This window comes from Rhinoraja longicauda, chromosome 6, assembly GCF_053455715.1.
Source record: "Rhinoraja longicauda isolate Sanriku21f chromosome 6, sRhiLon1.1, whole genome shotgun sequence".
Classification (NCBI taxonomy): domain Eukaryota; kingdom Metazoa; phylum Chordata; class Chondrichthyes; order Rajiformes; family Arhynchobatidae; genus Rhinoraja; species Rhinoraja longicauda.
Window position 1 is genome coordinate 38,482,037 of NC_135958.1, and position 24,365 is coordinate 38,506,401.

The window sequence follows — 24,365 nt, forward strand, 5'->3', positions numbered from 1 at the left end:
TCTGAAGAAGGGTCTCGACCCGAAACGTCACCCATTCCTTCTCTCCCGAGATGCTGCCTGACCTGCTGAGTTACTCCAGCATTTTGTGAATAAATCGATTTGTACCAGCATCTGCAGTTATTTTCTTATACCCTTAATAATCTTATATGTTTCGATAAGATCCCCTCTCATCCTTCTAAATTCCAGTGTATAAAAGCCTAGTCGCTACAGTCTTTCAACATATGACAGTCCCGCCATTCTGGGAATTAACCTAGTAAACCTACGCTGCACGCCCTCAATAGCAAGAATAGCAAACAAACGAACACGGACTTATCCCCATGGCAGAAGATTCTAATCTAGAGTGCCCCCCCCCCCAGTCCTCCTTTGTTCTCCTACCGTCCCTCACGGTGGTCCCCCACGCCGAATCCCCATTGTTCTTCAGACAGTCCCCCCTCGTCTAAACCTATTAGCAAACTTGCCTTTTGTAAGGTGTAGGCGTATAATGAGAAAATTCAAAAGACGTGGTTATGGAATATGTGCAGGCAGTAAGAGATGACCTTGACATCATGTCTGGTTCAGACAAGGTGGGTCGACGGGCCTGGTCTTGTGCTCTATTGTTCTCTGTGATTTTATTTTCAAAATGTGTTATTTTTAAATTGGTTTACAAAAGATTCTTCGTAAAATATGAAAGCTCGCCGAATGACCGTTTTCTTTGGAGGTGAAAGTGACAAGTGTGGTTTCATTCTAGTCAAGATGCTTGGAATGTTCATAAGTTCTAGGAGCAGAATTAGGCCATTCGGCCCATCAAGTGTACTCTGCCTTTTAGTCATGGCTGATCTATCTTTCCATCTCGATCCTATTCTCCTGCCTTCCCCCCATAACCCCTGACATCCTTACTGATCAGGAATCTGTCAATCTCCACCTTAAAATATCCATTGTCTTTGCCTCCACAGCCATCTGTAGCAATGAATCCCGCAGATTCACCACCCTCTGACTAAAGAGATTCCTCCTCGGCTCCTTTCTAAAGCCACGTCCTTTTATTCTGAGGCTGTGACCACTGGTCCTAGACACTCCCACGCATCCTCTCCACATCCAATCTATCCAGGCCTTTCACGAATTGGTCAGTTTCAATGAGACCCCCCCCTCTGCATCTTACTAAACTCCAGCGAACACAGGCCCAGTGCCATCAAAAGCTCATCATATGTTAACCCACTCATTCCTGGGATCATTCTCGTAAACCTCCTCTGGGCCCTCTCCAATGCCAGCACATCGTTCCTCAAATATGGGGCCCAAAACTGCTCACAATACTCCAAATACGATCTGACCAGTGCCTTAAAGAGCCTCAGCATTACATCCCCATTTTTATATTCTAGTCCTCTCGAGATAAATGCTATCCAATTAGTCCAATTAAATTGGAGCAGGGATTTAAGATTGTATATTTTTTTAAATTCCAACACCATATATCATTTAAAACAAAAGCAATTTATCTTTTGGATTTCTTTGCTTTAAACAGTATGGTGATGGAATTAAAAAAGAGATGGGATTTTATTCTTCACAATTTTGATAGGATGGATATGTTACTACTCCTGCAATCCAGAGGCAAGGATTATTGATCAGAAGAATTGAAATCCCACCACAGGATCAGCGAAATTTAGATTCAATCAATTAAATATGTCCAAAATAAAAACCTAATATCAGTAACAGTGACAATGAAACTTGCATATTTAAAAACCAATCTGCTTCAGTAACATGTGTAGGAAGGAACTGCAAGTGCTGGTTTAAGTCGAAGATAGACACAAAAAGCTGCAGTAACTCAGCGGGTCAGAAGGCATCTCCGGAGAAAAGGAGTAGAGGATGTTTCGGGTCTGTAGAAGGGTCTCGGCCCGAAACTTCACTCGTTCCTTCTCTCCAGAGATGCTGCCTGTCCCGCTGAGTTACGCCAGCGTCTTGTGTCTATCTTCGGAAAGGAAAGCATCTGCAGTTCCTTTCCTCCGCTACTTCAAGGGACTGTTGATAATTAGAGTCAGAGAGCGAGACAGCGTGGAAACAGGCCCTTCAGCCCAACTTGCCCAGACCGGCCAACATGTCCCAGCTACACGAGTCACACCTGCCCGCGTTCGGTCCATATCCCCCCAAACCCGTGCCATCCTTCAACAGCCAGATGGGGTTGTATTGCTTAATGCAGGGCAAGGTTTAGATTTGAAAGTGTTTAAAAACCTTCCACTGCCCTAACAATGAGCTGCCTTGGATGCATGAACATCGGAAACCACACCAGTAACTTGGGCAAGGCCGGGCATTGTGTGCAGTGGCACACACACTACATAGTCAATGTACCTCGAATCTCCCTGGGTAAATGTAAAAATTGTCCCTAGTGTGTGTAGGATAGTGTTAATGTGCGGGGTGAGCATTGGTCGGCGCGGACCCGGTGGGCCGAAGGGCCTGTTTCCGCGCTGTATCTCCAAATCTAAATCTAAATCTAAATCCTTGATGCCTCGGTGTTTCCAGTCTGTGGTCACTGCAGTAGGTCAAGGGTTTTCATTCATGTTAAAAAGCAAGATGGGCAGGAAAGGCATATTGTTATGGAGGAGGTTTTCAATGTACTTCTAGATAAATGTTGTTGTTTTGATGATCCAGGTTGGGTGATATGGGATTGGAGAAGTTCGGTGTCAGTGAGCTCTTCTCCAGCATCCTGACCCCTGCCTTTTTCCTGCTGTCCTGCATTCTGCAGCTGCACTACTTCCACCACCGGTTCATGCAGATCACTGACCTGGAGCAGGTGCCCACAAAGGGGAGCAGCCCATTGCACCGGTAAGACTCGTACACATCTGGGCTGACTTTCCCAAAAATAAATCCATGCTGATAGTAAGTGGAATGACCCAGTCCAGTAAAGTTTCTACGTTAATAACAGGAAACCTACAATTGTGGGCGGTACGGTGGCGCAGCGGTAGAGTTGTTGCCTTACAGCGAATGCAGCGCCGGAGACTCAGGTTCGATCCTGACTACGGGCGCCGTCTGTACGGAGTTTGTACGTTCTTCCCATGACCTGCGTGGGTTTTCTCCGAGATCTCCGGTTTCCTCCCACACTCCAAAGACATACAGGTTTGTAGGCTAATTGGCTGGGCAAATGTAAAAATTGTCCCTAGTGGGTGTAGGATAGTGTTAGTGTGCGGGGATCGCTGTTCGGCGCAGACCCGGTGGGCCGAAGGGCCTGTTTCTGTGCTGTATCTCTAAAAAAAAAAATTAAAAATTAGGGTTGCCAACTTCCTCACTCCCAAATAAGGGACAATGGGTGATGTCACCGCCCCGTGCCCCACGTGACCTCACCCCACCCGGGCCCGGGCGACCGCCATTGGTGGAGCGGGAGCACGTGGCCGCCGGCTGGGTGAGGTCACGTGGGGCGTGGGGCGGTGACGTCACCCTTTGTCCCTTATTTGGGAGTGAGTAAGTTGGCTACCCTACTAATACAGGACAAGGGTGGTCCCATACAAGACAAACTAATTTAGCCCAAAATACAGGATGTCCCGGCTAATGCGGGACAGTTGGCAACCCTACCTGCAATGTAAGGTTTCTGAATGTCTGCCTGTAATGCTGCTGCAAGCTCGTTTTTCATTGCACCTTGTGCAGATGGTAATAAACTCGACTTGACTTGACCCTGATTCTCCTGGACTAGGTTTTGTCCTGTTGATTATGAATTGAAGTACAGACTGATTTTAAGGTAATATATCTCCCAGTATGAAGTGTCATTTATAGACTATAGAATCCCTACTTTATGGCCATGTGGCAAATTGAAAACATACCTCACGGTCAGCATGGAAATCTCAGTCTAACAGTGATTTTAGAATTATCTCCTTTATGATAATGATAAAGGAGATAATTCTGAAATTACTGCAAGACTGAGATTTTATTAGATTATTAAGGGGTTGGACACGTTAGAGGCAGGAAACATGTTCCCAATGTTGGGGAGTCCAGAACCAGGGGCCACAGTTTAAGAATAAGGGTAGGCCATTTAGAACGGAGATGAGGAAAAACTTTTTCAGTCAGCGAGTTGTGAATCTGTGGAATTCTCTGCCTCAGAAGGCAGCGGAGGCAAATTCTCTGGATGCATTCAAGAGAGAGCTAGATAGAGCTCTTATGGATAGTGGAGTCAGGGGGTATGGGGAGAAGGCAGGAATGGGGTACTGATTGAGAATGATCAGCCATGATCACATTGAATGGCGGTGCTGGCTCGAAGGGCCGAATGGCCTCCTCCTGCACCTATTGTCTATTATCTATTGTCTTCAGTGCTGACAGCGAGGTATATTTTCAATTCACCAAGTGGGCATAAAGTAGGGATTCCAAATTTTGGTTCGTTTAGAGATAAAGCATGGAAACAAGCCCTTCGGCCCACTGCGTTCACACCAACTATCGATCACCCATTCACACTAGTTCTAGGTTATCCTACTTTCTCATCCGCTCCCCACACACCAGGAGCAATTTACAGAGGCCCATTAACCCGCAAGCCCGCACGTCTTTGGGATGTGGGAGGAAATTGGAGCACCCAGAGGAAACCCACACAGACACAGGGAGGACGTGCAAACTCCACACAGAGAGCACTCGCGGCATTGCATTGCGCAAATGACATGTTTGAGAATTTAACTGCCTTCCTGTTTTCTCAGTAAAACGTGGTTAAAATCAACCCAGATCATTGGTGCCCTTAAGCCAACAATTAGAACGTTGATGGGAAGATTAGCCATATGTAACATTCCCACATTCGTTTCTTTAAATTTAAGTGCATCTATCATTTATAATGATATCATTTATAAGATCATTTATCGTCCCATTGTTTGCTTTCTTTGCATACTTAGGCTGAAGGAAAATCTAGCAGCGCGTTCTGAGGAGTGAGTATTGTTATTCTTATTGCTTTATCAATTTAGCGTCATTCCTGTTTTGATTTGTGTGATGTTTCACCTTAGTCCTTGCATGTGCATCACTGGTGCGGAACAATCCAATTGCAGGTGACTCCTTTTCTGTTATCAGTTTGCACTCAGCTGCACAACTGCTCAGGGTTGGCCATTTCGTCATTGAACCTTCCTCTACCCAAGATTCAACCAGCAAACGTTTCCTTGTAACACAGTTGAAATTTGTCAGCAGATACTAACCCACAACTCTCCACACTATGGTTACTCCACTGTGGCTACTTATAATAGTGCAGGTGCTCCGCAACTTACGATGGGGTTACGTTCAGAGAAACCCATCGCAAACCGAAAATATCGTAAGTCGAAATGCATTTAATACACGCGACCACGTGGCCGGAAGCGAGTTGCGCCTCGCTAACGGTCGCCGCCGTTTGCACCATCGCAAAGTCGAAGCATCGTAAGTCGGGGAGCATCTGTGTTTGTAAAAGTTATTAGTAACTGTTGCAATGAATTTTGGAACTGGCTGTCTGGTTGGGGTAAACTTAGATAAGAATGCACTAGTTACACAGAATTGTTATCTTTGCAGCAGAGGCCACAGTTTTGTACAAGATTGTTGAAAGTTTCAGTGATATCTCCTGCAACACTGAAGCACACTGTCCCAATCTACACAATTTCTCCTCATATTTGTAGTGATTCATTTGCTGGTCGGTGCAGACCCGGTGGGCCGAAGGGCCTGTTTCTGCGCTGTACCTTGAAACTAAGCTAAACTGTTCGAGTCTGTTGTTAACTGAAGGCCATGTGGTGGAGTAGACCATATTTATTCCCCTGTATCTCCTCTGCCATTGCAAAATATCAGCACTCCTGGATTAACCATATACCGCTCAAGTCCTTATACATCGGAGATCTCTGAGCCCTTGAGTAGATTGGGGTGTGTGCGCATGATTAATATTCTCCCATTCTTCTGTCATAAAAAAAAGCAACCATGAAGCTGAGAGGCAGAACCATATAAAATACTCCTAATTTTTAATCAAATAAAATGTTGAGTGCCATTTTTATCGTGATGATCTGACACTGAGGTGGGTCCTGGCTTTTAGAGTCGTCTAGTTATATTGCATGGAAACGCGGCCTTCAGCCCCAGTCATCCATGCCCAGCTACTTTTATAAGGGGTTAGGAGGGAGAGATAGATCAGCCACGATTGAATGGCGGAGTAGACTTGATGAGCTGAAAGGCCTAATTCTACTCCTATCACTCATGATCTTAGGATCTTATGATAAAAGGGAAACTATGTTTGTGGACGCATCTCTTTCCTTCTTTGAAATTAATATTAATAGACCAAGTGGACCCGTTAGGCCCAAACCTCTCCTCCATTGGTGCTGCACCCTCTCTACCCCCTCCTCCTTCCCTCCCCTTCCCCCCTCACCGCTCCCCCCTCCCCCTAACCCCTCCCCTCCTCCCCCACACCATCCCTCCCCCTCTCCCCCTCCTCCCCTTCCCCTCCCCCCCACTCTATCCCCCTCAACCCCCCTTATCGCTCCCCCCCCCCTCTCCCTAGGAGATAGATTTAAACTTTAAAATGTGAATAACTTAAAAAATATAACACCAATCTCAATGAAACTTCTATTAGCACCAAAGGGACGACGGTGAGTAAGGTGGGCCTAAAATTGTCGCGCGATCATGCACCGTTTTGGCTGTAGTTCAGGAACAAACAAACAAACAAACAAATGAGAGTTTTAGTATATAGATTGCCGATATTCATCTTTTGTTGATGAATGCAGCAGAATGATATGGGGGGGGGGGGGGGGGGTAAATGGCAAGCAGTTTATCAGAACAAATGTTTTGGACTCTGGTATTTTAATGACTCTGGTATTTTAATTATCATCACTTATTCACATGGTCATGGAGTGATACAGTGTGGAAACAGGCCCTTCCGCCCAACTTGCCCACGCTGGCCAACATGTCCCAGCTACACTAGTCCCACCTGCCCCTGTTTAATCCACATAACCTACATCATTGTTATTGTATCCATAATTGTATCCTTATTGTTTTGATGTGGTTATGCTTTATTCTTAATTGTTAACTGTATGTTTGTGTTGTCATTTGTGAGCGGAGCACCAAGGCACATTCCTTGTATATGCACATACTTGGCCAATAAACTTATTCATTCATTCATTCATTCATTCATTCATTCATTCGTTCATAAATATGATGGTTGCCTAAAAGGAAGACTGACCAGTTAATTTATTTGTGCAATAATAAATGTTCTAAAAGGAAGAAATATTTCAAGGTGATTTTGTTGCAATGCAGGGCTGCTGAACGCCTTGGGGACGGGGCAGCAGAAGGCACAGAGGGTGAGGACAATGAACATCCAGCGGCAGAGGAGAGCAGGCTTGAAGGACAAAGTATGTACTTGTATTTGCAACAAGTTCCTTTTAGTTTTGCATCCCTTTTCACATTTAATAAATGATTCCTCTGTGGTGACATGAACCGATCGAAGAGTAAATATCTGTTATTGGTCATTAGGGTTGCCAACTTCCTCACTCCCAAATACGGGACAAGGTGACATCACCACCTGGCCCGGGCGGCCGCCATTGGTGGAGCGGGAGCATGTGGCCGCTGGCTGGGTGGGGGCACGGGGTGGTGACATCACCCTTTTCCCCTTATTTGGGAGCGAGGAAGTTGGCAACCCTACTCATACGGGACAAGGGCGGTCCCGCTAATACGGGACAGTTGACAACCCCATTTGGTCATACATAAGTATTAAAAGATTTCACATCTGAAACATTATCTTCAGCACTTAACATTCAGCCAGTTAAATGGGAGATATATTCACAGAGAGGAACCCAAGGCCCCAGGAGATGTTAATGTAGGACACTGGATTTCTTTCCTACTTCTTCTGAAAACACTAGATACTCTGCACACACACATTGCCACTTTCATTTCACTGCACATCGTGTATGTGTATGTGACAAATAAATTTGACTTGACTTTGACTTGACTTGACATACAATGATAACTTCTAGCTCAACCTCAGAGCCAGCTTGCTGGATCCTCTGGGATTTGTCTCGCAGTCCTGAAAGGCCAAAGTTCCCTGTGGCTAGGACGTGGGACGATCAGAGCCATTTGCCTTGAAGGTGCCTTTAATGCCAGTCACTCCAGCCATGTCCTGACACCTGGTCTGAAGCTGAAGCAGTTTCGTTGCAACTTTGATAACATGTCTGACCCCCAGAGTGGACTTCCAGCAGTATTCTCTCTTTCACCAACACTGCCCACATCCGCTTACATCTGCCATAGATCATCTGCTGCTGCAACCCTCAGCAATGTCATTTTAAACTCTACCTTTCGCTCTTCCAGTGCTCTCCTGGCCAGCTGCTCCTTACACACTTTCTAAGATTGAGTTCATTGAAATCCTTGCTGCCATTTGTGAACAAAGACAGATTCTTGCTCCCCCTCACTGCGATGCCTCGTGATACATTGTTGGAGTCTCTTCCCCAAAGCAATCTGCAAACTCAATATGAAAAGCTACTGAGTATTACTCATGCTGTACTCTTCCATGCTGCTACCTGTCTCGCATTTTACCTTACTATCACCATTGTTTATTGATATATTGCAATATTGATTATTTATTTATCTTAAGCCCTAGTTAAATAATATTGTTTTTAAATTGTGTCCTGTGCTTTTATGTTAGTATATTATGCACCAATGGAGTGGCAGTAATAATTTTGTTGTATGCAGTGCTTTCAACGACAAATAAAGGCATTCATTCATTCATTCATCATTGCTTCATTCCTGTTCCTCTGTCTTTTTCTCTTTCCCACTGTGTGAATACCATTCTCTTTCAATCTCTCTCTCCCTAGCTCTCTCTCTTTCTCGTTCTCTCTCTCTCTTGTTCCTCTGTCTTTTTCTCTTTCCCACTGTGTGTATACCATTCTCTTTCAATCTCTCTCTCCCTTGCTCTCTCTCTTTCTCGTTCTCTCTCTCTCTTGTTCCCACTTCACGCTCTCACACTTTCTTTCTCCATCCCCTCTCCATTTTCTGTCTTTCATACTGCCAGTCTATTTTTTTCTCTTTACTTTCAGTTCGCAGGCTGAGCGGGCATTTAAATGGCCACCCCTCATCCTGGTCTGAGGGGAGGAGGCAGTGAGCTGCCTTCTTGAGCTGCTTCAACTTACTCCCTTTCAACCCCACACCTCTTTCTTTCTCTGTTCCACTTTCTCCCTTTTTTCAATCTGAATATCCCTCTCTTCCATCTTTTTCTCCTCGTGCTTGCGACGCTCTTAGCCACGGCATCCTGCACCCACCTTTATCATTGGCTGGCCATTAAAACCAACGTCCTGAGAGGTAGTGCCCAGCCATTAGTTTTCCCACACAGCCGCTGGTCATCCCCTCAGTCTGGCCGGTTAGTGAGTTAGATAGAGCTCTTGGGGCTCGCGGAATCAAGGGATATGGGGAGAAGGCAGGCACAGGTTACTGATTGTGGATGATCAGCCATGATCACAATGAATGGCGGTGCTGGCTCGAAGGGCCAAATGGCCTCCTCCTGCACCTATTTTCTATGTTTCTATGTAGTGGGCAGGAAATAAATAAATGCAGATAGGCAGGAAGAACTGCAGATGCTGGAATCTTGAGCAAAATACAAAGTGCTGCACTAACTCAGCAGGCCAGGCAGCGTCTGAGGAGGCCATGGAAAGGTGACGTTTGACACCGAATGCAGTAGACGAGGTTTGAAGAGGTGCACGTGAAGCTCTGTCTCACCTGGAAGGACTGCTGGGGTTCCTGGATGGAGGTGAGGGGAGGAGATATAGGAACAGGTGTGACATCCCCTGGGTACCTGGAAAGGGGGTAGGTTGGTTGGGAATGGATGAGTGGACCAAGGAATTTTGGAGGGAGTAGTCTCTGCAGAAAGTGGAACTGGGTGGGGATGGGAAGGTTCACTGGGATGGGAAGGGATCATGTTGAAATTAATATTGCTATTAACTTAGACAAGACTTCACATTTCTGTCATCTCCAGCTTCTCGTACCAGTGTCCTGCTGGATGACAACATGTGCCTAAAATTCTGCATCGTTTTATGAGCCAACTAATATAGGTGTACGTTTTGTTTCAAAGTTAAATTTAGTGCACTGCAAGATTGAGTGCACATTGTTTTTACATACAGTATGTAACAAAATGAATGTCTGGTGTGTAGGAACGAACTGCAGATGCTGGTTTACACCGAAGATAGACACAAAATGCTGGAGTAACTCAGCGGGACAGGCAGCATCTCTGGAGAGAAGGAACGGGTGACATTTCAGGTCGAGACCCTTCTTCGGACTGGAGAAGGGCCTGAAGAAGGGTCTCGACCCAAAACGTCATTTATTCCTTTTAACCAGAAATGCTACCTGTCCCACTGAGTTAATCCAGCATTTTATGTCAATCTTCAAAATGAACGTCTAGGTTGAAGATAGACACAAAGTGCTGGAGTAACTCAGCGGGACAGGCGGCATCTCTGGAGAGAGGGACTCGGTGACCTTTAGGGTCGAGACCCTTCTTCAGACCCGAAACATCACCCATTCCTTCTCTTCAGAGTTGCTGCCTGTCCCGCTGAGTTACTCCAGCATTTTGTGTCTATCGTTGGTCTAAACCTGCAACAGCATCTGCAGTCCCTTCCTACACACGAATGTCTAGGTTGTTGTGACAGAAGCAGCTCATCTGTATTGCTCGTGCTGCCATTTTAATATGGAGATGGTCTGCCAACAGTTCTCCCCTTGTTTTATTGCAGTTGCTTCCAATAAGTGGAGCTTGGTCATTGACCGCCTCCTGGCGCTTTTCCTGAAGTTCTCCAAAGTCCTGAATTCCATCCAAGTGAAAATTTGGAGGCTCCTTGAATTACATATGATGAAGCTAGTGGCACTGTTCAGTGTGTGGGTCGCAGTAAAGGAGGTATGAATGTCTGAGCAATGGTATCCAAAGATTTTGTCAAATTGAGAATTATGTCACAAAGCAATAAACCTTGTCAAGTTATCTCCTACTTGCAAGCAAATCAAAAATGCCAATGCCAGTGTAAGTTCATTGTTTCCCAATATTGCACTGATTATGATAATGAATGATTTTTAAAAAAACCATTTTTTAGTCTTTAGAAATACAGCGTGGAAACCGGCCCTTCCTTTTCTGTTTGTTTATTTATTTATTTTTATGTTATATCTAATATGTAAAGCGTCTTTGGGTTTCTAGAAAAGCGCTATACAAATGTAATGCATTATTATTATTATTATTATCAAGTCCAAGCCGACCAGCGATCCCCGCACATTAACACTGTCCTACACACACTAGGGACTAGTTATACCAAGTATACAAACCCATGCCAATTAACCTACAAACCTGTACGTCTTTGGAGTGAGGGAGGAAACCGAAAAACTCGGAGAACACCCATGCGGTCACGGGGAGAACGTACAAACTCCGCACAAACACCTTACAAACAGCAACCCGGGTCTTTGCCGCTGTGAGGCAGCAACTCTTCCACTGTGCCCGTAGTCGGGATTGAACCCCTGTCTCTGGCACTGCAAGCGCTGTAAGGCACCAACTCTACCGCTACGCCCTACATTTATTATTAAATAGACCAAGTGGGCCCAAACCTCTCCTGCATTGGTGCAGCACCCTGTCCTCCCCCCTCCCCTCTCTTCTCAACCCCCCCTCCCCTCCCCTCTCCCTTCTCCCCCACTCCCCCCTCCTTCCCTCCTCCCTCCTCCCCTTTTAAACTTTAAAATATGAATAACTTTAAAAATATAAGACCGATTTCAATAAAACTACTTGCATTATCACTAATGTGACAATGGTGAGTAAGGTGGACCTAAAATTGTCGCGCTATCGTGTACCGTTTTGGCTGAAGTTCAGTCACAAACAAGATAACAAACGAGAGTTGGTCATGATCAGTCTGCTGTATCTTCACTGCTGTGCTACCGTTACTTAACGGGAACTGGTTAGGTAACTAATAGATTAATTTCCTTAACTGGCAGGTTTCAGGAAAACAAACTCTATTTTCCTCATTTTTGTCTCTCTGTTTTCAAGCCGTCAGTCATGAACTTTCTCTTCATCGTCCTCTGGGCATTTGCGATGCCGTTCGCCAAGTTCCGTCCAATGGCCTCCTGTGTTTCCACTCTCTGGGTCTGCATCATTGTGGTCTGCAAAATGCTGTATCAGCTGAAGATTGTAAACCCAACGGAATATTCCAGCAACTGCACAGCGGTAGGAAATAGCTCATTTGTGCATTTGATGTGTATAGATAATAATCCACAGGTGGGCACAGAAAAAAGATTCAGCTGTGTCCAATTTTTCTCTTTGAATGTAAACACAAGATGAACTCTGTTAATCTCCAGGAGAGACACAAACTGCCGGAGTCACTCAGCGGGTCAGGCAGCATCTCGGGAGAGAAGGAATGGGTGACGTTTCAGGTCGAGACCCTTCTTCAGACTGATCTGGGTGACATTTTGGGTCGAGACCCTTCTTCAGACTGAATCTGTCTGTTAATCTCCATCTATATTCTCATCCCTCTATCCCATTGAGGGCATTGGAGCTTGTCTCTGGAACTGATGCACTACAAATGCCACATTGCTGAGAACCATGTTTCACCCTCTATATCTTCTTCCCCTTTGCTCTATCTCTTGTGCTTCAATTTGACTTGATTGTATTTATGTCTGGTATATCTGATCTGTTTGGACAGCATGCAAAACAAAACGTTTCACTGTACATGTGACGACAATCAATCGAAAGCGTGTCCCAAGAATGATTAGTGGACACATGATGAGCCATTGATTTGGCTGCTGGTTAATTTAATTTAATTTTTTAAAAATTTTAATTTTATTTGTCATAGGTAGGTTGGCACAGGGTCAACCCACAGACTGTAATACAGCCCGTCAGCAGGCTCTCGATGGTGCATCTGTAGAAGTTTGTGAGGATGCTGGCGTTCATGCCAAACTTCCTCAGTCTTCTCAGGAAAAAGAGCCGTTGGTGTGCCTTCTTTGTTATTATGTCTGTGTGCAGTGTCCAGGAAAGGTCCTCTGTGATGTACACACCAAAGAACTTAAAGCTGCTGACCCTTTCAACCTCAGCATCACCGATGTGGATGGGGAGGTGTCCACTCCCCCCCTGTCTCCTGTAGTCCACGATCATCTCTTTAGTTTTGCTGACATTGAGAGAGAGGTTATTTTCCTGGCACCAGCTGTTTAGTGCCTTTACCTCCTCTCTGTAGGCCGTCTCATTGTTGTCTGTGATGAGGCCCAAGATGGTCGTGTCGTCAGCAAACTTTAGGATGCTGTTTGAGCTGCGCTTAGCAGTACAGTCGTGCGTGAACAGGGAGTACAGGAGAGGACTGAGCACACAGCCTCATCATGGTTCCTCATGAGGTTGGTTAAAAGTGCATTTGTGTCAATTTTTTAATATAAAAGAATGAATGTTGCTTGTAATGATATCATAAGTTCACAGTTTGCTCTTCCAATTAAAAAAATATAGGCGTTGTTAGAATTAATTTATCTGACACTGACTTTGATCTTTTACCATATTTATTCATGGCTTTGAAGGTCTTCAGAAAATTTGTGTCTTGCGTGACTTGGTTTTTCCCTTGCTTTCATCCCCTGAAGTTTGTAACCTTTGGTGTATAGAAGTTATTCTAAATGTGCAAGTGTTGCCGTTCATGTTTAATTCGCACGCCTTTGTGTTTGGATTGATGAACAGAAATATTTTTCTCTGCAGTTCTCTCCAAATGAGACTAATCTAAAAGCGGATGAAGCCATGCATTCTGCTCTGTACAGAGGGCCTGTGGACCCGGCCAACTGGTTTGGATTCAGAAAAGAATTCCCTATTCTTGCCTACCTCCAAGTGAGTCATTAAAGTCTATGCCAATAAGAGCAGTGAAGTTGTCTTAAATTACTCTGGCCCATAATACACTCTATTAGCGTGTACGGGCTATTTTAACTTTACAGTAAGGCATGATTTGCTGCAGGAATTTCCTTGAATTAATTTTCAACAAGGACAGTGCTGGTAAAACTGTATTTTTTTGTAGGGGTTCTTACCGTGCTGTTATGTAGAGAATTTCAGCAATTGTGACCCAACAGTGATGAAGCATTAGAATGGGGTTAGGAGGGAGAGATAGATCAGCCATGATTGAATGGTGGAGAAGGCTTGATGGGCCGAATGGCCTGATTCTGCTCCTGTCACTTATGAACTGTGCATCCAGGCTAGGATGGGTGTGAGTTGGAGGGAAACATTTTGTGATGGTGCTATCGAACGCCGGTCACTATTAGTCATAGTCATAGAGTGATACATCATGGAAACAAGCCCTTTGGTCCAACATCCCCACACCGGCCAACATGTCCCAGCTACACTAGTCCCACCTGCCTGCGTTTGGTCCATATCCCTCCAAAACCTGTCCTATCCATGTACCTGCCTAACTGTTTCTTAAACGTTGAGATAGTCCCAGCCTCAACTACCTCCTCTGGCAGCTTGTTCCGTATATACACCAGCCTTCGTGTGAAAAAGTTACCCCTCAGATTCCTATCAAATCCTTTCCCCTTCACCTTGAACTCTTGTCCTCTGGTCCTCGATTCCCCAACTCTGGGCAAGAGACTCTGTGCATCTACCCGATCTATTCCTCTCATGATCTTTTACACCTCTATAAGATCACCCCTCATCCTATTGTTCTTCTTGGTGAAGGGCTGCTTGGGTTTAACATTGAGAAAGTCTCTCTGAGTTATTGCAAAACATCACAGGCACAAGCCACAGGTGGTGGAAAGGGTTTGTGCTCTGGGAGTGCCATTCAAAAGCAGAGCTAGTGTCAACCATCTTGTTTCTGTGACTGCACCCATTTAAACAATGGCGAGTATTTTATCACTCTCCCTATGTATCTTGAGATGATGAAGAGACTCTAGACAGTCGGGCAACGAGCTACCATAGAGAGTACCTAGATACTGACCTGCTGTGGTGAATTTGTTTGTATGATTTGAGTGCTAATAACCAGATGAACGTTGTGCTAATAACCAGAACGTTGTTCACTTGTAGATGCATGGGACAAAGGCTGTTTTATTATCTAACTAACTGCAAATGAGGAATAGATCGGGTAGTCTCTTGCCCAGAGTAGTTGGATCAAGGAGCAGAGAACATAGGTTTAAGGTGAAGGGGATAAGATTTAATAGGAATCTAAGTGGTAACCTTTTCACACACAGGGTGCTGGATGTATGGAATGTGCTGCCGGATGAACTAGTTGAGGCAGGGACTATCATGTTCGGCACAGACATTGTAGGCCAAAGGGCCTGATCCCGTGCTGTGCTGTTCTCAATGAAAGCCAAAGCCCAAGACCAAAAGAATTATTTCAGCAGCTGTTTGATCCAACTTTGGAGATGGGCTCCGGGCTCTACAGATGCCTGGAGTTGGCATTGGTCCTCCAGTTAGGGTCGCCAACTTTCTCACTCCCAAATAAGGGACAAAAGGTGATGTCACCGTCCCGCACCCCACATGATCCCATCCAGCCAGCGGCCACGTGCTCCCGCTCCACCAATGGCGGCCGCCCGGGCCTCCGGCCTATAGTGGCCCCCGGGCCTACAGTGACAAGGGCGGTCCCGTACGGGACAAACCAATTAAGCCCAATATACGGGATGTCCCGGCTATCACAGGACAGTTGGCAACCCTACCTCCAGCGGCTGGGGTCCCTGTCCGGCCTCTGGATGTAAGTGTTCCTTGGGCCTGCCATCCTTCCATCACCTTTGAATGGACGTGAATACCCATCTTCCATTCCCACAGCAGCTGCTATTCCTGCCGATCACTAGATGCTACCTCCCATCCTATCATTCATACAAAGCCCATTTGGGAAACAAGGACATCTGGAAAAGCTGTGATCATACATTGTAGCATTGACATGTTTACCATTTGGTGCCTACTAGCGATTCACGATCTGCTGAGCTGAACCATCTGGTTCTTATGCCATGAGAACATCAGGAATAAAAGATGCCAAAATCACCCTTCGGCTCCCTTTATCCTGTCAGAGTCAACAGCAAGCCCCACAGTGGCTTTGCCGACCAGGATCATAAGACAGTCATGAACTCAGTCATTGAGAATGTATGCGGGGAAAACGTTTTTTTTAAGCAGTTAAGATTTTGGACGTTTTTTCAGTGGCAGAGAGAACTCCTTGAAATAACGTGTTGGCACCTTGTTTTCCACCTAATCCAGCATCAACTTCTTCTGCTAATGTTACTGGTTTTCGAGATAACTGTGTACCGGCACCAGGAGCACCACCGGAAGTATAACCAGATGCCCAGGCCCACCACCAGCACATTATTCCCAGACATCACTCGGCAGCACCTCGATGAAAGTGTCCTCAGCTGTGCCAAGTATTTCAGCAATTTCTTCTACTACAAGTTTGGTTTAGAGGTAGGTAAAATGCCGCCAATCATGTACGCATGTAAACAGCAAACTTTTAAATTATCAAAAGCAACTAAGGTGGTTTTGTTGGAAAGAAAAATTAAATTGGACTGCTCGGACACAGTAAGAATACATTCGTAGCTAGATTAGAGAGTTAGATTTTGCTCTGAAGGCTAAAGGAATCAAGGTATATGGGGACAAAGCAGGAGGGGGGGTCCAGATTTGAGATGATCAGCCATGATCACATTGAATGGCGGTGCTGGCTTGAAGGGCCGAATGGCCTACTCCAGCACCTATTTTGCTATGTTTCCATTCCTGATGTCAGCTGAAATGTTAACATTTTATTTCCCCCCAATGGAAGCTGTTCGATCTGCCACCTTCCTCCAGTTGATTGTGTGTTGTTTCAGACCCCAGCATCTCCAGTCTCTTGTGTCACATGGATAGAGTCCAAATTCAAGAAATGGGATTAATATAGATGGAAAAAAGGTCATCGTGGACGTAGTGGGGCAAAGGACCTGTTTCTTTGTCGTATAACTCTGTTCATGACTCTGTTCACAACAAAAAAATGGTCATGCTATAACATTATTAATATCATGATTTCTTCATCCAAAAATTCACCTTCAGCATTCAATAATTAGCTTTACTGTATTTTGCCATGGCTGTTACTGTTGTTGAACAGTATTCTCAATATCTTTGGCTAAGGCCATGGTAAAACATAAATCACTTAGCCTTAGGGAAAGTTCAGTTGTTCCAGCAACAATCAAATTATTAGGTACTGGGGACTACCATACCAAGCAGGCCCTCTTAATCTAATCAAATTGTTACAAGTAATTTAATAATATTATGGATTTAAATTGTAGATGTTGTCTCGTAAGTCAGCATCATGTATGTCTAAGATAGAGGCAAGAAGCTGGAGTAACTCAGTGGGTCAGACAGCTTCTCTGGAGAAAAGGAATGGGTGACGTTTTGGGTCGAGACCCTTCTTCAGGCTATCTATGTCTGGTTCCCACACATGATGTATGTCTATGTACCTACTCCCAAAGACAAAGCTTCTTGTGTTCCCCTTTAATTGTTCTCTCATCTACATATTTCTTGCACAGGTTTGCCTCATAATGACAGTCAATGTGATTGGGCAGCGGATGAACTTCCTTGCGATCATTCACGCGTGCTGGTTGATTGCCGTAGTGACCAGACGCAGACGGCAGGCGATAGCCAGGCTGTGGCCCAAGTACTGCCTCTTCCAGTCCCTTTTCCTGCTGTGCCAATACCTGTTGTGCCTCGGAATCCCTCCAGCTCTCTGTCTAGGTACTGAGTTTGTCTCTATTTACCTGTTGCTGTCAGGTGGGATGTGGGTGTTGTCGGCAAGGCCACTACTTAATGTGAACTCCGAAATGCCCTTGAGGTGGTGTGAACCAATATTTGAACCGTGCTGGTCTCGGTTCCCCCTTTGTGCTACGAGGCGGATCTGTGGAATTCTCTGCTTCAGAAGGCAGTGGAGGCCAACTCTCTGAATGCATTCAAGAGAGAGCTAGATAGAGCTCTTAAGGATAGCGGAGTCAGGGGGTATGGGGAGAAGGCAGGAATGGGGTACTGATTGAGAATGATCAGCCATGATCACATTGAAGGGCCGAATGGCCTCCTCCTGCACCTATTGTCTATTGTCTATTGTTCCCAGTTTGATGACAAAGTCACGATTAGTTTAGAGATACAGCGTGGAAACAGGCCCTTTTGGCCCACCGGGTCGGCGCCGACCAGCGATCCCCGCACATTAACACTATCCTCCACCCACTAGGGACAATTTTTACATTTACCAAGCCAATTAACTTACAAACCTGTACGTCTTGGGAGCGTGGGAGTAAACCGAAGATCTCGGAGAAAACCCACGGGGAGAACGTACAAACTCCGTACAGACAGCACCCGTAGTTGGGATCGAACCCGGATCTCCGGCGCTGCATTCGCTGTAAGGCAGCAACTCTACCGCTGCGCCACCACGCCCCATGATGTGTGACTTTGTGGAAACTTGCAGGAGGTGGTGCCTCATGCCTGCCCCTCGAGGTGGAGCCCATGGGTTGGGGAGGAGCTCTTGAAGGTCCCTGAGTCAGATGCTGCTGTGTATTACAGGGTGCACATGGGAGCCACAGTGCTTTAGTGATGGAGGAGATGCCAGTCCAGTGGGCTGCTGTAAACTCCATGGCGATGTGGTTTTGCAACATGCTGCTTGTTATGTGATCTTTATAAGTTGGATGCACTTGCACTATTCACCTCACTGTTTATGGAGCCAAAGGTCAAGGCAATCCTTCCATGCATCTTTAATTTCAGGTGACCGGTGGAATTTTTAGATTCCAGTAATAGAACACTTCACGCAGAGATGGTGGAAATGGACACCTCGCGGTCACAGCATGTTTGCATGTAATTATAGACCATCCCTAAGCAGGGAATGCACTTTGTATTTCACCAAGTCTGAACCCGATTTGTCTTGGTTTAATTTGGCTCTGGTTTTTTTTTAACCCCTGCATTGAGGTCCAGGTATAAATTTATCTTGATCCAAAATACTCTTTTATATGGCACGCAAAAATCAATTAAGGCATAGTTAAATATACACCCTAAATAATCATCTTGATCATCTGCAACATTAGTGCGGCCTCCTAACGTGAAAATTGCAGAGAGTGGCTCTGTAACCCAGTGACTTTATTATTGATGATTACGCGGTTTGATCATGAAGCCAAGTTTGGAAGAGCAATGCAGCAAAGGGACATAAATTTAAAATAATATGATATATGTTCTTGAATGAGAGTGTTGGCAGTTTGACCTCAGCTGAAGCTATTCCCATGACTGGTAGATTCCATGAGGTACTGAACATTGGAACGACAGCTGCTGCTCCCAGGCCAGGAGCCTGGAGCTTGGGACAACCAATTCAAAAACCCCCTCTGGCCCAGTGTTGGAGGACAGAGGACAAAATTCTGCAGGAAGAAACCAGATACCAGGCAGCGAGATTGTCTTTTGTTCCAATCACTTTAAAGGATGGAGAATAAGGCTTGTGCCGCGACCCTCAAATTTCTTAATGGCGCTTCACCCACACGATGCTGAATGCCATGGCATTGGAGCTGAGCCGACCAGTCGCACGTTGACCTCTTTGTGATTAACCTGGGCCCAATTGCCATCGTGGTTCTGGCAGGTGTTCATGATCTTTGGTACTTGTGCTGTGAAAAATTGACCTCCACACTATCTTATAGTTAGCAATGGTGTACAACCTTCAACCTTATTCCCCCAAAATAGCAATCTCCACAGCCATCTGCACGGATAGGTGAACGGAAAGGGCATCTGTCCTCCACTGCCCCGTATTGTCAGCAGGCAATGTGGTCGTGACATTGAAACAAAGAGATAAATTGATATTCATACCTTTCAGAGATCTGTCACGCTCTTTATTATCAGGTTGGCTGCTGATGTGTTCAGCCATGTTTTAGTTTTCCGTCAGGCATCAGAAGCCTGTACTGTATTAACCAGCATTTCCCATTAGAACGATTCCATTCCCAATCCCCCAACAAGATGACCACTGGATGTAGAGCCCGTGGGAATGAAGGTCAGGAAGAGATCAGTGCCATGGATCAGCGAAGATCCAAGCCCTGGGAAAGAGAGGGGGAGGCAGCATTTGGAAGGACATCCAGCTTCCCCAGTTCATAGCAATTTCACACCAAAGTATTTTTCCAGATTCTGTCTTGATCACATCACAATGAGTACGAAACAGCCCTGCTGCAAGACTGTTTAACAATGCTGAGTGCCTTTGGGGTGATGGGCAGACAGCAAGCTTCTGTGTGCCATTGGGATGATGGGCAGACAGCAAGCTTCTGTGTGCCATTGGGATGATGGGCAGGCAGCAAGCTTCTGCCCAGCCAGGATGCCCGTGGTCTTCATTATGATGATGGTGAAATGAGGATTGATGAATATCAGTGATTTACAAGATCTCTAGTTTTACAAATATCAGACTACAATGTTAAATGATTTTAATGAAGTGAGCAGAATTTTACTTTAATCCGCATTTAACATGCATTCATTTCCTCCCACCTAGACTACTGCAACTCCCTATACATTGGGATCAGTCAATCATCCCTGTCCCGCCTGCAATTGGTCCAAAACGCCATAAAAGGGACCACATCGCCCCCATTCTGGCCTCTCTCCACTGGCTCCCAGTACAGTACAGAATCAACTTCAAGCTCCTCCTATTCACATACAAAGCCCTAAATGGGCTTGCCCCCCCCCCCCCCATATCAAAAATCTTCTAACCCACCACTATCTCCAGCTCCCTCAGGTCGGCCGACTTGGGGCTACTCACTATCCCGCGGTCTAGGCTTAAGCTCAGGGGTGAGCTTTTGCGCTTTAGCGGTTGCAGCTCCTAGACTGTGGAACAGCATCTCACTCCCCATCAGAACTGCCCCCTCCATCGACTCCTTTAAGTCCAGGCTCAAAACCTATATCTACTCCCTAGCGTTTGAGGCCCTCTGTGAATTGTTTATGTATGTGCTGTTATGTTTGTATGCCATTGTATGTTCGTTTCTTAGTACCTGAACTGATGTACAGCACTTTGGTCAACGTGGGTTGTTTTTAAATGTGCTATACAAATAAAATTGACTTGACTTGACTTGACTTAATCCACAGATTACCCATGGAGGTGGCCATCTCCTATCATCATTCACTCCAGCCTCATTAAATGGTTCTACCTGCCTGACTTCGTGGTTACCCCGAGCTCCAAACATCTTTTCTGTAAGTATGCATCCATGTTTGAATCATGTTCACCAGTCACAGAGATTAGAGTTTTCTCCTCAATTGTCGAATGGCCTTGAAGGTTTATCTTTCTATTGCTGGTGATGTCCCAGAATATCCAACGACAGAACCTTGGTTCTGAATTAGTGCACGGCATAACAAAATTAGTCATGAGGTGGGAACTGGTTTACACTGAAGATGGACACAAAATGCTGGAGGAAAACTTCTTCAAAAGTAGGCGTAGCTTGAGGAGATTTCGCAGTGGAGCAGAGGAAATGTGGATGCTGCCTGCCCCGCTGAGCTAGTCCAACATTTTGTGTCCATCTTCGACATAACAAAATTAGGTAGCCTGGTCTCAATGAGGATCGCGTTTGACATGCTGTGCACTTGCAGCAGTTTCTCCTTTTAAACCACTTAGAGTTTCTTATGCACCATTCAGCCAAAACATTATGACCACTGACAGGTGAAGTGAAAAACATTGATTATCTTGTTACAATGGCAGCTGTCCAAGGGGTGGGATATATTAGGCAGCAAGTGAACAGTCAGTTCTTCAAGTTGATGTGTTGGATGCAGGAGAAATGGGCAGGAGTAAAGACCTGAGCGACTTTGACAAGGGCCAAATGGTTATGGCCAGACGACTGGGTCAGAGCATCTCTGAAACGGCAAGGCTTGTGGGGTGCTCCCGGTCAGCAGTGGTGAGTACCTACCGACAGTGATCCGAGGAGGGACAAACCACAAACCGGCGACAGGGTGTTGGGCGCCCAAGGCTCATTGATGCACGAGGGCAACGAAGGCTATCCCGTCTGGTCCGAACCGACAGAAGGACTACTGTGGCACAAGTCACAGAAACTTTTAATGGCGGTCACGGGAGGAATGTGTCACAATACACAGTGCATCGCACCCTGCTGCGTATGGGGCTGCACATGGAGGACCAACAGCATATTAGGCAGGTGGTCATAATGTTTTGGCTCATCAGGTCATAATGTTTTGGCTGATCGGTGCAGTTTTCTTGTTATCTGTTCATAGTATCCCACAATTTACAGCTTTTAGCCTCTGGAGTGTAACACAGCTGGAAGGACACAACATGGGCTGGTGGAGGGGGAGAGGCTACACCAGCCTTGTGGGAGACACAAGAACCACAATCCTCACATGTATCTGAGCACACACATGCCCTTCCATCAGCAAACTCGGACATGAAGAAGATTGCAGCAGTGGGAAGAAACCATTTGGGCTGTAAATTGGGGAGTGGTGTGGGAAGGGGATGGGGGTGGGGTAAGTATACAGGACATAGTGGAGATGGTGACCTGTAGGTTGGGGTTTGGTTTAATTTATTATTACAGACACTCCCAAACGTACATCGCAGTTATGTTCTAAAAACCCTTTCATAGGTCAGATTTTACACAAGTCAGAATTACCTTAACACTAGGTAGAAACAATAAGAGCGCAGATGCTGGTTAATACACAAAATGCTGGGGTAACTTAGCAGGCCAGGTACATCCTCACCTCCTCCCTCGTTCTCATTCATCTTCCCTGTGTCGCACTGACAATGGGTGAAACTGGAAAAGCAACAGTCCTGGACAACGCTTTTAGATCTATGCAGAATATCATGTTGCGATATCAGTTGTGGGGTCAGGGACGATGCTGCGGTTCAACATTAACCACGTGCACACTCTCAGTGGGGTCAACCCACGTGATATATTTTATTTGTAGTGGTAAGAAAGACCACGTGGGGGCGCTGTCCCACCAGCAGAGCACAAGTGCAATGATGCTGGTGATCTCAGGCTTGTCCCGGCTGCTGGGTCCTGGTCTTTGATAGAAGGAGGCGTGGCTACCTCAGGCTTCTTCCTGCTGTTCAACGCTGCCTCAAGAGGAGGTGCTGACGGTACGGGCCTCATCCTGGCAGCTCAGCCCCAGGCTTAGAGAGGCGATGCTGGCTGTCTCTGGATTGTCCTGTCGTTGCCTCTGTGGAGTGTGCGTGGGCACAGCCCCTTGTTGTCTGCAAGCTGGAAGGGGTTCTGGCATCTCAGTCTTGCTCCGCCCACAGTCTTAGCCTCGGCTAGAGGCACTGGCCATCCGGAGCTTCTTTCCCGGCAGTCCAGTCTTAACCACACAGCAGCAATGGTGGTCTCGGGTTTGTCCCAGTGATTCAGTCTACCTTAAACCAGCTACAGGGGATCACAGCCAGCAGGGAGGCACTCCCTCTTGGTTTTTCTCTCCCCCCCCACGAGTCTGACGAAGGGTCTCGAACCAAAACGTCACCCATTCCTTCTCTCCCGGGATGCTGCCTGACCCGCTGAGTTACTCCAGCATTTTCTGTCTACCTTCGAGGTTTCAGTAGTCCTTGATTATGTTGGCTGCTTTGCCGAGGCAGTGTGAAATGTAGATGGAGTCGATGGCGTGGGGGAGAGAGGAGGAGGGGGGGAGAGTGGGGGGCGGGGGGGATAGGGTGGGCGGAGGGGAGAGGGGGTGGGCGGGGAGAGGGGGCGGGGGGAGAGGGGGCGGGGTTGGAGAGGGGGCGGGGGGGCGGGGGGAGGCTGGTCTGTGCGATGGACCGGGCTCCATCCACAACTCTGCAATTTCTTGCGGTCTTGCAAAACCAAGTTGCGATACATCCAGTTAAGATGCTATCTGCGGTGCATGTGTACAAATTGTTGAGTCATTGGAGACGTGCTGAATTGCTTTCGTCTTCTGACGGTGTGCTTTCTTGGCCAGAGAGTCAATGAGGTTGTATCAGGACAAACTCTTAGTGACGTTTACATCCAGGAACTTAAAGCTCTCGACCGTCTCCACTTCAGCACTGTCGCTGCGGACTGGCGTACACCACTCTGTTTCCTGAAGCCAATAACTAACCCCTTCAACTTGCTGACATTGAGGAGAGGTTGTTATCTTGACATCTTGCTACATTTTTTGGCACAAAATAGCTTCTCAGACTCTAGCTCCTTCCTGTTCTCCGTCTTGTCATTGTTTGAGATCTGGTGCACCATGGTGGTGTCATGTGCAAACAAGCATATGGGGCTAGGGCACAATTTGGCCACACAGTAACGACTATGCCCAGGAGCACAGTAAGGGCTGAGAGCACAGCATTGAGGGGCACCAGTGTGGGGTGTTCAGTCAGTGGGATGCAGTGAACAAGATGTTCTTGCGGAAAGTTGTGGATCAGTGATTGGGTTTGATCAGGGAGTGGGGGGGTGGGGGGGGGGGGGGGTGGGGGGAGGAGGAGAAGAGCAGAGCAGATGATTGTAAGGGTGGACATGGAGTTGATAAGATGGTCAGGAGATTGGACTGAAAGACAAGGGTTGGGAGGAGGGAAACAATTGAGGTGTGTGAGGATATCACCAACAATCGCTGT

General features: G+C 46.3%; 1 protein-coding gene across 1 annotated transcript in view; it reads left to right on the forward strand.

The window, feature by feature from the left end:
* The window catches only part of piezo1 (piezo type mechanosensitive ion channel component 1 (Er blood group)), a 168,761-nt gene that overhangs the window by 75,705 nt on the left and 68,691 nt on the right, over window positions 1-24,365 (forward strand). Inside the window, exons 15-23 of the mRNA XM_078401557.1 lie at window positions 2,614-2,787; window positions 4,824-4,856; window positions 7,180-7,274; window positions 10,632-10,792; window positions 11,918-12,094; window positions 13,598-13,723; window positions 16,067-16,267; window positions 17,359-17,563; window positions 20,912-21,016. Coding sequence (XP_078257683.1) covers window positions 2,614-2,787; window positions 4,824-4,856; window positions 7,180-7,274; window positions 10,632-10,792; window positions 11,918-12,094; window positions 13,598-13,723; window positions 16,067-16,267; window positions 17,359-17,563; window positions 20,912-21,016 — 1,277 coding nt within the window. The remainder of the gene's footprint in view (window positions 1-2,613; window positions 2,788-4,823; window positions 4,857-7,179; window positions 7,275-10,631; window positions 10,793-11,917; window positions 12,095-13,597; window positions 13,724-16,066; window positions 16,268-17,358; window positions 17,564-20,911; window positions 21,017-24,365) is intronic.